General features: G+C 42.3%; 1 protein-coding gene across 3 annotated transcripts in view; it reads right to left on the reverse strand.

Moving 5' to 3' along the window:
- The window catches only part of zbtb46 (zinc finger and BTB domain containing 46), an 80,466-nt gene extending 79,475 nt beyond the window's left edge, over positions 1–991 (reverse strand). The window contains exon 1 of one of the 3 annotated variants that reach the window (XM_070545060.1): positions 494–988. In XM_070545060.1, the coding sequence (XP_070401161.1) occupies positions 494–947 (454 nt within the window). In that variant the 5' untranslated portion in view covers positions 948–988. Of the gene's footprint in view, positions 1–493 lie in introns of all 3 variants that reach the window. The other 2 variants (XM_070545059.1, XM_070545057.1) reach the window with 2 other exon arrangements.
- Positions 992–12,243: the final 11,252 nt, after the last annotated feature.

Here is a 12,243-nt window from a genome sequence, read left to right on the forward strand (position 1 = left end):
GTGTGTGTGTGTGTGTGTGTGTGTGTGTGTGTGTGTGTGTGTGTGTGTGTGTGTGTGTGTGTGTGTGTGTGTGTCGTTTCGGAGGATGACAGCTTCTCCAAATATCAACACGCGCAATAGGCAGCTGGCTGTCACGTATGGAACAGGTAGGCGTACTTTCAGACTGCCGCCTGCTCGCGCGGCTGAGTTGCTGTCAAAAAACCTCCAGCTCCTGGTTAACACGATGGAATGGTAATAATAATATTATCAATAATTGTAAAGAACATACAGGCCTCCACGGCTGTAACACAGAGTTGCGTTTTGTGACATGACGTCTCCAACCTGCGCGCACCAACTCTGTCAGCTGTAGACGCGACGGATCCGTGAGGCGCAAAACTAATTGTTGACATGAAATAAGGACTAACCCTGCGACGTGCCCCGCGTCTGAATGAAACCTGTCCTATAATAAAGGATAAAGACAGAAGCGGGGCTGAGAGGCGGAAGTCAGACATACCTGTTACCCCATGGGGTCTGGGGTGGCCGCGGTGTCGGTCCTTCCGAGTCCAATCTGCTGTGACAGCTCGAGAGAAGAAAGAAGGGGATGTCCAAAGCGTTAGGTGCCGTCCCTCCTCTTCTCTGTATGCTGCTTTTCTTTTCTTTTCTTTTCTTTTCTTTTTTTCCTTAGTGTTATTCCCCGATTTCTCCAACAACTCCCCTCTCCTCTTCCTCCACCAGCCCCCTTTTCTTTCTCTTTCCCTCCCCTGCTTTTCCGTATCTTGGTATCTGGAGCCTCCACCTCCTCCCTCCCCCTCCTCATCCTCCTCCTCTGGGCAAGTCTCTCTCTCTCTCTCTCTCTCTCTCTCTCTCTCTCTCTCTCTCTCTCTCTCTCTCTCTCTCTCTCTCTCTCTCTCTCTCTCTCTCTCTCTCTCTCTCTCTCTCTCTCTCTCTCTCGCTCGCTCTCTCTCCATCACACACTCACACACACACTCTCAGGGGATGAGACAACGAACAGTCACACACACAATGCACAACAATTTGCTCCAGGACAAATGTACCTACAATAATAATAATAATAATAATAATAATAATAATAATAATAATAATAATAACCTTTTTTTTTTTGACTTGGCATTTCTGTGCTCTGGTGCCACAGGGCTATGCTTTTTTCTGGCCAGGGGTTTGATGTAACTGACCCCCCCTTGTGGTAACTACAGGAAAACACAAGCCAGTCACCTCTTGAAAAGAAGGCGGCTCACATTTACACTTTGACAGGGGTTGGAAAACATCTTTAACAGCCATGTGATGTGCAGCATCTTTTCTCCCAGCCTTGAGTAATTCCACTTCAGCCTGACCTTTCCTTTCTTTTAAGTGAAGGATTTTCCTCACAGCGTGTTTTTAGGCTTTTGAGGGTTGACAGATGTAAAAGTACTGCATGACATTAATTGCACTTCCTGTTATTACAGTACAGGACTCTCCCCCTCTCAAGATGAGCGTCATCCTGGACTTGTAGTAAAGTGCTAAAGCATCCTGTCACCTCAGTTCCAAGGAAACCCAGAAGTATATTGAAGTGCTCTCGATCAGTCGTTCCTGAGACTTTGTGAAAGTGTTTATACATTTTTTTTTACATTTGGATGTTGCCTGTTTTTCGGTCTGGCGCATTAGAATAAATGTAAAAAGAAATCTAGGATGTTTTTATTTTAGTATGCAAAGATGTAAATGATTAATTTTGTTGCTTAATTCTTAGAGTGTAAACCAGAAATGTAAAATTTAGTTGTTAAAAGTAAAAATTACAGACCACATCTTAATGTTATTGTCACAGATTCTGTTCATAACTTTAATGAACAGATTTTCTAGACACAGTCAATGTGTTAAGGGAATCCTCTTTGGTGGATCATGTCTGCTTTTTGCAGATGTGGTCCTGTTGGCTTGTGAAGGAGCCGGGATGAGAATCGGCTCCTCTAAATCCGAGACCATGGTCTTGAGTCGGAAAAGGGTAGAATGCCTTCTCCACGTCAGCGATGATGTCCTGCCTCAAGTGGAGGAGTTTAAGTATATCAGGGTCTTGTTCACGAGTGAGCGAAAAATGGAGCACGAGATCGATAGGCGGATTGGTGCTGCGTCTGCAGTGATGCGGGCGTTGTACCGTTCTGTTTTAGTGAAGAGAGAGCTGAGCCAGAAAGCAAAGCTCTTGATTTACCGACCTACGTTTCTCCCCTCACCTACGATCACGAGCCTTGTGTAGTGACCGAAAGAATGAGATGGCAGATACAAGCGGCCAAAATTATTATTTTCCCGCAAGGTGTCTGGGCTCTTCCTTAAAGATAGGGTGAGAAACTTGGTCATCTCGGAAGGGCTTGGAGAAGATCCGCTGCTCCTCCACATTGAGAAGTGCCAGTTGAGGTGGCTCAGGCATCTGGTCAGGATGCCTCCTTGGTGCGGTTTTCTGGGCACATCCAACCGGGAGGAGACCCAAAGGAAGACCCAGGACACGCTGGAGGGATTATGTTTTCCATCTGGCCAGGGAACGTCTTGGGATTCCCCCAGAGGAGCTGGCCTAAGTAGCTGGGGAGAAGGAAGTCTGGCACTCTCTGTTTAGGCTGCTGCCCCCGTCTGACCCTGAGTAAAGAAGTCGAAAATGGATGAATTAATGGAGCTTAATATTATCAGTATTTATGGAGCGCCCATAGTAAAAGTCTGGGATCATCTGAGAAGTAAATAATTTTGTGAGATATGACCATGATTTGCAGTTGCAGCAGCATGTGAGCACATCTCTAGGCTCTCCTAGTAGATTTTAACAACATTCCTTTAGCTTTAGCTGTAAATATGCAGTTGGCTGGTTCCCATTTGGTTCAGTCTTCTCTGGTAGGTAATGGATGAATTGGAGATTCACAGGAGGACCCAGATATTTTAATTTTACATTTACCAGCATTACACAAGGGATTGTTTGTTTTTATATCATTAACTCAGCACCTCTTCCCTACAAGCCCAAGTTCCTCCTTCTGAGGAAATTCCAACAAATCTACTAAACAAGTCGTCTGCTCAAATTTCAACAACCCAGCTTCCTAATAAGATTTGAGATGATTTCTGAAATTGGACACACAAATTTAAATAAATTGTGTGTTTGAATGAAAATGTTACAATATAACCAGTGTGGAACTGGGAAATGCTCTTATCGTGGGAAAAGTGGAAGCTCGTTTAAAGGCTAATAGGATAGGAAGTGAGTCTTCAAGATGTAAAATAAAGAGGAGCTGATTACTGTGATTCAGTAAATATACCAACAATGTATGAAAGAAAATCAATAATTGTAATTATTTTGTGCATCAATTAGTTTTATGAACGAAAGGGGAAAAAAACTCTTTGAAGAAAAAACTCAAGACTGTATATTTTGGTTGTGTTTTAATAATTCCCAAATGCTGGAATGAGATTGGCAAGATGATAACTAAACAGAAAAGCCCGGGAGGTGAAGTAGAAAGAAGTAAAGCACCATCTAGTGGCTGGCTGCAGTATAAATTTTCAGCTCCACAATGTCTATGTAAAATAATGAGATTTTCTCCTGGCTAAAAGATAAAAATACACACCACATAAAGTTTTGCCAGGTTTCAGACCTTCCCACGTTTCTTTAAGGATTACACATGTATGTACAGGTGACGTCCCAGGTGTGCAGACTCTTGTCCAAATTCTGGGGCGACATCGTTGTGAGGACTAGTCATACTCGTTCATGTCGGCAGGGTCCTTCCTCGAAGGTGGATGGTTTCGCCTTCAGATTTCTTCCCGCCCATACCTCGGCAAATGTTCTGTTGCCTGGCGCTAAACAGAAGTTAAAACTAAACTTAGTGGCAATACAATATTAAAAAATTAAAAGATGATTTGCAAACAGTAAAAGACTTAAAACTAAACTACTTTAGTTTTTTATTTGAATCACCAGATAATAACATCCTAACATTTCAAACTGAAATCCTCCCCCACTTCGTCCGCCATCATTAGAGCAAATATTTTCAGTTCAGCCTGCAATTAACCCTAGCCTTTGTATATGAGGACAGTAGCGGTTTTACCATTAGACATAGGTCAGCGGCCGCCTGGGGCCCCCTTATGTTGGGGGCCCCCTAGCCCTGACTGCTGGCACTCCTCTGTTAACGCCACAATGGACTATTCCTTTAAGATGCCGATGATTTGTAGTCATTCCACTCCAATCCAGTTGGTGGCAGTAATGCACCAAATTATGTTGCCAAGTGCCATAAGACCACGAATAAGAATAAGAAGAGAAAGCAGAAGGAGCGTTCGTAACAAACTCGAAGCGGTAGTCAAAACATTAAGCATGAAATGGAGTTATCCTAGTGGCTCCAATAAGAGAAAGATGCAGCTTGCTTTAAAAAAGCTTTTATCTTCACTTCCAAAGTGATGTCGTTTTTCAGTGTGATCATCAAAAAGAAGCTGAAAAGGAAAGACAATGAAAATGTTTGGGGGGGGGCCATTGACCAAAATGGAAAATAGAAGAAAAAAGAAAGGCAAAAGCACAGGAGCACTGACAGGAAGAAGAAAGCAGAGCAAATATTGAAAGTACTCAAAGGAAGAGAAAGACAGGAAAAAAGAGGAGGACTAATAAAAAGTGAAAATAACTCATGTCAGAAGAGGGGAGGGTTTTGCAAATCTAGTTAAAGATAAGATTGTCGAAAATTTTGTGTAAGGGGGCCCCATGTCTGTGTTCACCTTGGGCCCCCAATTTGCTAAATCCGCCACTGTATGAGGATACTCAATTTGAGCGTCCTACGATTTTGGACTTCCTTGTCGTTTCTCTGTGAGGTGATCAGCTTTAAAGCTTGCTTTTAGCATCTCCTAGTGTCTGTTTGTAGAACCAAAAGCAAAACCTATCTCCTCACTGTGCGTTCATCTTTTCAACACCTTAGTCTAAGAGCTGAAGTGTCTCCTCAGGCTACAAGAGCGGTTCACCACTAAACAAAGCAAATCAGCTGCAATCATCTAAAATGTGCAGGAAATGTGCTGGAAGCAGACTGCAGCGCCACGTATGTCAGCTCAATTTTCTTTCAAGTCCGAAAAACTGGATCGGCAAGTCTGAAGTTACAGGTGGAATATTCTGGCTACAGGGGTGGGCAGACTTTCATGAACCCTGTAAAGGATAAATTTGGCACACGCTGGCTCAAGAAAATGATTTAGAAATATGAAAAAGTTGCGTAGCGTCTGTTTAAAATTTGTAATTGGAAGAATGCTAGCCCTGGATTTGGACACAGCCTCTTGCTCCAGGAATTCTACATGGCTCCACCTGTAGAGGAGTACGTTTGGCTTCACTTGTGAACATAAGAAGAAAGCAAAGATGCTTCGTCCAGCTTTTCTTGTACTGATGGTTTATACACAACAAGTCAACATGCTGGAAAGAGCGACTTCACACCAACACAGCCCTGTGGCTGCCTCCATTCCCGACTCCACGGAGCGTGATTGGTGGATCCGTTTTTTAGCCCACATTCAGCTTTTTATGTAACACAGAAACGCAGTGAAGGCCTATCAGGCCCGGCTTGCTGGAGAAGGCGAAGTGTGAAATGTTTCCCACAAAGGGACGGGACAAATAATGAATATTATCTCCTTCATAATGAGAGATATGAACAAGTACAGTTGGTGTTCTATAAATAAATGCCAACACTCAGATAAGTGTGTATGTGTGTGTGTGTGTGTGTGTGTGTGTGTGTGTGTGTGTGTGTGCGTGTGCGTGTGCGTGTGCGTGTGCGTGTGCGTGTGTGTGTGTGTGTGTGTGTGTGTGTGTGTGTGTGTGTGTGTGTGTGTGTGTTGGTCCATAAGGGAAACTCTGTGTGATTGTTTCTGTATGAATGAGGAACTGTGGACGGCCTAATTTCTGTAGAAATAAGAATAAATGAGCTATGACCAGGAATTGTTGTAGATTTGAGGAAGTCGGAATTCTTAATGGGGAAGAGAGTGGGCAGCACCACAGAATGTGTGTGTGAACAAAAAGAAGGATGTGTAGCCTAACACAGCAGGGGAGTGAGCCGTGCCTTCATCATGCCAGGTTGTTGGCGTCCGAAGGTCAGACTGAACGCCAGACCATGTGGATTATGGCTGTGGGGCTGTAATGCCCGAGCACATCCCTCTCTCATACACACACAAACACACTTCCAAGCAGGCTCTGCAAACACAATCCCTTCTTGAAACAAGCTGCTTTACTCAAAGCTGTGCTTCCTCGTGCCAACACCACTTTCCAATCCGCCTGACACGAAGTGCATGGTCCTGATGCCACTTTCCCAATGGCCCTGCTGCCCAACCTTCCCTCTGCAGCACATGAACAGGTTGAGGCAACATTAGGCAACGTTACACTTGTTTCTACACCTATCAACACTCATTGTGACAATCCACTCAGGACACCCAGTGGGAAGACAAAGCAGGATTTTGTGAATTAAGATGTTCACATTTATTAGCGTTTGTGTGATGTTAAGGTTCAGGATGAGTTCCTGCGACACGTGGGTGCGCTATAAACTCTCTCTGGAATTTGACAAAATGATTTATTCAACATTTAAAAAACTCACGGGTGAAACTGAGTTATATCACTTTCCATTTAATGGTTCATGTTGTTTCTTCAGAGTGCTCAAAAGAGTCTCACACTGATGAATGTTTGTATAGTTAATGACTTGAGGTCATTTTATTTCTTTAATAAACTGTGTGTGTGTGTGGGGGGGGGGGTCAACTCTTTAATTTAAACAACAAAAAGAAACTAAACAATTATTTAAATTATAAACAAAACAACAAACACAAAGTTTTAAAAACAACAGTACAGTAAAGCAACAAAACTTGAACAAATAAAGTTTTTTGATGAATATTATTGGTCAAGGGTAGTTTTTTGTTACACAAACGTTGACAATTATAGTGGGTGAGGTAGCCTGTTTTATGTTTTTAATATAATTCCCCAAAGAAAAGGATTTTCGTTTTCAGATAAGTTCGGCGGGGATTTCCCCAGAGCAGCTGGCCGAAGTGGCTGGGGAGAGGGAAGTCTGGACCTCTCGACTTAGGCTACTGCCCCCGCGACCAGATAAGCGAATGAAAATGGATGGATGGATGGATGGATGGATGGTAAGTTCAGTGGATGCTTAAATGAATCATAGTTTAATCGCTATTAGATCCGGACTGAATCGTTTTATCACCACAAACCCAATAATTCTTTTTTAGGGTCTATATCAGGAAGATATTCTTTTATTGGCTAGGATGATCATCAGGTTACTGTCTGTGTTAAACTCTTTTTGAGGAAGTATTTTTTTTATTTATTGCATCACACAAATACTTTGATAATTAGCAGATGATTGGAGTTGATTTAGAACCATAAAAGTATAATGACAACCAATCAAGGTAGCCCACACCACACCACTCCTCCTCCTCCTCCCCTTTGCTGATGACTTGAAGATGTTTTGTGAAGTGCATTGTACCTGAGGTGTTTCCGCTTCTTTAAGGCATCTGTAATTCAAGCATGCAGCTATTAAGACAGCTGTGATTCCCTACAATCCTATCAGCATCCATGTTTAGGCTAACAGAGTGAGAAAGGTGCAAAGTGAGGTTGATTTATTACCTTTACCTTAAACAACACAGCGTCTGTGCTTTATTCTGTTTCTATTTTGGGTCGGTGACTCTGGAGATTATTTTAGCTGAACGGCAGATTTGTACCCTGCAGGTTTCCAGATTGTTTCTGGCCATCACAACCAGTCACCTTTGAAACCAAAGGTACCGTTTGACACCCAGATGTTGACCAGATAACCCGCAGCTCTATGAACTGCCGATCTTGAAATCTGATTTTGCTCAGGAACAACTTCAGGAAACATTTCTGTCTTTGGTTTCTGTAGACGTTCCAGTGAGTGTTGTCAAGCAGTCTTGTTGTATGTTGGCACAAAGGAGCCATCAGTCATGTTCACTAACAGGAAGTTAAAAGGTTTTGGTGAGCATTTTAGAGCTTTCAGCACCACTGAGTGAATAATTTGAGTGGGTGTGTGGGTTTTTGAAAACAGCATGTAAGCACTTAACCATATGTTGAATTTAAAAGCAATACATTAAAACATTTTCACCTTTTTCTGTTTGAAAATCACTTAATTTCCAACCAGGGCCAAAGAGAAACAAGGAAACTAAATGAGACTTTCTGAGGTTTTGACTTCACAAGGGCTGCTTCTGTCTCAGATTCTGTTTGTGGTCATGGACAGGATCATGGACAGGAAGGAGTCTGGATTACGAAGAAGATGATTTGTATCAAGTTGTGACCTTCAGTGTGCACCGAAGTAAAATGTTTCTGGTTTGTTAGTGGAGAAAGGGTTTGTCATTGGTAATAAGGGTGGTGCTAGTTGAGCTGAAAGGCAAAGCTGAGATCGTGACCAAAAGAATAAGCGGCTAAAACGTGCTTCTTCAGCAGCATGATTTCCAGGCACATCCCACTGGGAAGAGGCTACAAACAGACCCAGATCCAACGGAAGAGATTACCTTCTCTGGTCTGGGAACTTCTCAGGATCTCATAGGAGGAGATGGAGGATCTCGCTGGAGTGAAGGGTGTCTTGGCATCTATCCTGACGCCGACACCTTCTCGACCTGATGTTAGAAACACTGCAAATCTGATGTCCAAGAAAGTTTATTTTTAGTCTATAAAAGAAAATAAATTATAAGATAAATATAATAATAATATTAAAGTATTTTCTAGAAAAAATAGCATTTCTTAAAATAGGGTAAATGTTCTTAAAAATTATCTAAATTTTTGTGTTTTGAGTTTTAAAAATTTGCCAATGAAGTATGCAAAATTTACTTAGCTAGAATTCTTAAAACTCACAATAAATCTAAATTTAGATAATTTAGCTAGTTTTAGGAAGTCTAGTCAAGCAACCTTTGCTTACCTTTTGGCAAATATGGATCACATTTAAGAACATTCACCTTATTTTAAGTACTCCTGTTGTTCTAGAGAATAATTTATTTTCTGTTTAGACTCAAAATAAGACAAAATGTCTAAATGTTGGGGCGATGGTGGCACAGGAGTTAAGTGCTCGCTCCGTAATCAAAAGGTTGCAGTTTTGAGCCTCGCTCAGTCTGTCACAGTTGTTCTGTCCTTGGGCAAAACCCTAAACCGGCCTTGCCTCCTGGTGGTGTTCGGAGGGGCTGGTGGTGTCTGTGTACGGCAGACTCGCCTCTGTCAGTGTGCCCCAGGGCAGCTGTGGCTGCAGTTAAGCTTATCACCACAAGGGTGTGAATGTGTGAATGACTGGTTGTGTTGTAAAGCATCTTGGGGGGTTTCAGGGTCCAGAAGGCGCTACATCAATTACCATGTAAAAATGAGATTCTTTTTATTTTCTTAGAAATCAGTTTTTGCAGTGTATAAGCAGGAAAAAATTACTTACTCTGCACGAACTATGAGTTTAAACATGTTGACCCTAGACAATAAAATGGAGAAAACACAGAAGGTGAAATCAGGATGTTTTATGATAGATTGAAATGTGGTGGCACAGTGGATCTAACCTGAGATTCAGGTATCAGTTTTGGAGTGTTTTCCCAACCATGTGTGAGGTTTCTTAAAATCCTTGAGTTTCCTCCAAAATCCAAAAACAGTGATTCATTATTCAGTCATTCTGAGTCTTTAGTTGGCATGAAATTGTGTGTTTTTGTGTCTATATTGCTCGTTATAGGCTGTCCTCTCCGCGTCATGCACCACTTCAGATCCAGTGCCCCCCTGACTACACCAAACTGTACAAAACTCTTATAAAAAATGGAGCCAGATGGGTGAGGATGTCAAACAGCACAAAAATCAGAAGCAAATGTTTGGAAAACCTTTTAAAATCCAGCATTCATTTTCAACCTTGGCGCCGCTGCGTTGTCAGTGTTGACATTAGATGAAACAACAAAAAAGAAAAAAGAAAAATCTGCAACTGTCATAAAAAATTAAACAAGAAATTCTCAAAGCCCAATCCATTACACTTCACTATCAATGTAGCATGGAGAACAGCTGTGTGCTGCCTGTGCCATCCTAATGCTGCGTGTATAGACGGCAGCGCCCGCGGCTGAATGAACACTATCTCTACCAGGTGCAGGCAGGGGCTGGGGGAAGGCTGCACAAAGAAGTGTTTGGCACAAGGTGAGACACAGCAACACGTGTGAAGGTGCAGCTTAGTGATACTCAAATCTGTATTTGGGAAATGACAAGGCTTTTTATAAAGAGCCGTCCCTCAGGGAGGAAGAACAAATTATGGGTGCTGGAACAAAGTTCGCTGGAAGTAGGAAGGAGCAAAGGAAGCTAAAGGCTAAAGGGCACTAGCAAAAAAAAGGAGGAAAGACAAGAACCTGAGGAATGAGTGGATGTCTTGATAAGAGCGTAAATGAATGAGCTACAGTGTAGAACGACACCAGGAAAAGCAGAATGAATCGAGGTTATTGGATTTAAAGGCTGTATAATCATCTGGAGGGTGCAGAGAATGTGTTTGTGCTTGCTGCCCACACATTCTGCTCCTGTGTGAAGGCAACGTGCAGAAGGGTGGTGGTGGGGACTGGGGCTGTTCACACCACTGCCTGTCCTTGTGTCACCCACAGGACTTTGTGTCCTCCCCTGAAGCCGCGGGCCTTCACATCTATCATATATATGATGAAAAGATGCCTGTGGACATGGCTGCAGACGGCGTGCACGTCACCCTTCACACAGAGGTGTTCTTTGATAAAAATTACTCTTTGCTGACCTTACTGTGTCCAGCGGTGTGTGTGGAAACAAAAGACAACAGAAGAAGTATTTCTGACAGTTCAGGGCAGGAGAGAAAAGTAGGCGGACTTGCATTCAGGCTTTTCGTCATGATTTGTGTGGATTTGGCTCCTGGCTGCCTTCGTCTAACCCTGCTAGCCACTTTACTTTAGGGGAATTCGGCGCTTCTCTGTTTATCATATTCTAGTTCTGTGTTTTATGAATTCCACATTAAGCCGCCCTCTCTTCATCTGCATCTTGCCATCTCTCTTTGTCTGCATGTCTACCCTCTTGATCCCTTCCTTCACTACCCCCTCCAAATCTCATTTACTCTATTGGAAGAAGAGAGGGAAAAAACAGTAAGAGAGAGGGAAGTAGGAGGAGTACAAAACGACCTTCTCTTCCCCGAAGCTAGAACATCTTCTTATTGTGGAGGTCACCGTCTCAGTTCAGCCCCACGCTCTGAACGCTACTTTGCTTGTTTTAATGATGCGCCGAGCAGAGGGAGAAGGAGGGAGGAAGAAATCGAGATAGGCAAACTAACATAGCAACAGAGAGGCAGAGGGAAAGGAAAAAGAAATGGGGGAGTGGATGAGGATGGGAGGACTGGGCTATTATTTTTCTACTGACTTTGCTCACCCCCACCCCCTTTCTCCCACCTTCCTTCCCCCTTGCCGTTGCAGGAAGTGCACCTCTCTTTTCCACATCCATCTTGAAAGGTCCTTCTAAGCTGTCTAACCTCTCAGCTATATTTTATTTTGTTGCTTGGCTCAACCCACACTGAAACCTGGGTTGCTATGCTACAATATTATGACCTCTCATCTCTTCTCCTCCGCTATATTTCCTTTCACGTTGCATCCTCTGGCTTCAGCAGGGAGGCAGGGGAAGGGGTTGACCGCAGCATCCCCCCTTCAGACTCTCCCCCATCAGGACTCTTTAATGACCTTCTGGAGCTCAGTTCTGCTGTCTGATTTGACCCTGCTCACCATGTAAGGTTATGGCCCCATTCAGACTACCTATCTATCTATCTATCTATCTATCTATCTATCTATCTATCTATCTATCTATCTATCTATCTATCTATCTATCTATCTATCTATCTATCTATCTATCTATCTATCTATCTATCTATCTATCTATCTATCTATCTATCTATCTATCTATCTATCTATCTATCTATCTATCTATCTATCTATCTATCTGTCTGTCTGTCTGTCTGTCTGTCTGTCTGTCTGTCTATCTATCTGTCTGTCTGTCTATCTATCTATCTATCTATCTATCTATCTATCTATCTATCTATCTATCTATCTATCTATCTATCTATCTATCTATCTATCTATCTATCTATCTATCTATCTATCTATCTATCTATCTATCTATCTATCTATCTATCTATCTATCTATCTATCTATCATCTATCTATCTATCTATCTATCATCTATCTATCTATCTATCTATCATCTATCTATCTATCTATCTATCTATCTATCTATCTATCTATCTATCTATCTATCTATCTATCTATCTATCTATCTATCTATCTATCTATCTATCTATCTATC

Source organism: Nothobranchius furzeri, chromosome 15, assembly GCF_043380555.1.
Source record: "Nothobranchius furzeri strain GRZ-AD chromosome 15, NfurGRZ-RIMD1, whole genome shotgun sequence".
NCBI classification, from domain to species: Eukaryota; Metazoa; Chordata; class Actinopteri; order Cyprinodontiformes; family Nothobranchiidae; genus Nothobranchius; species Nothobranchius furzeri.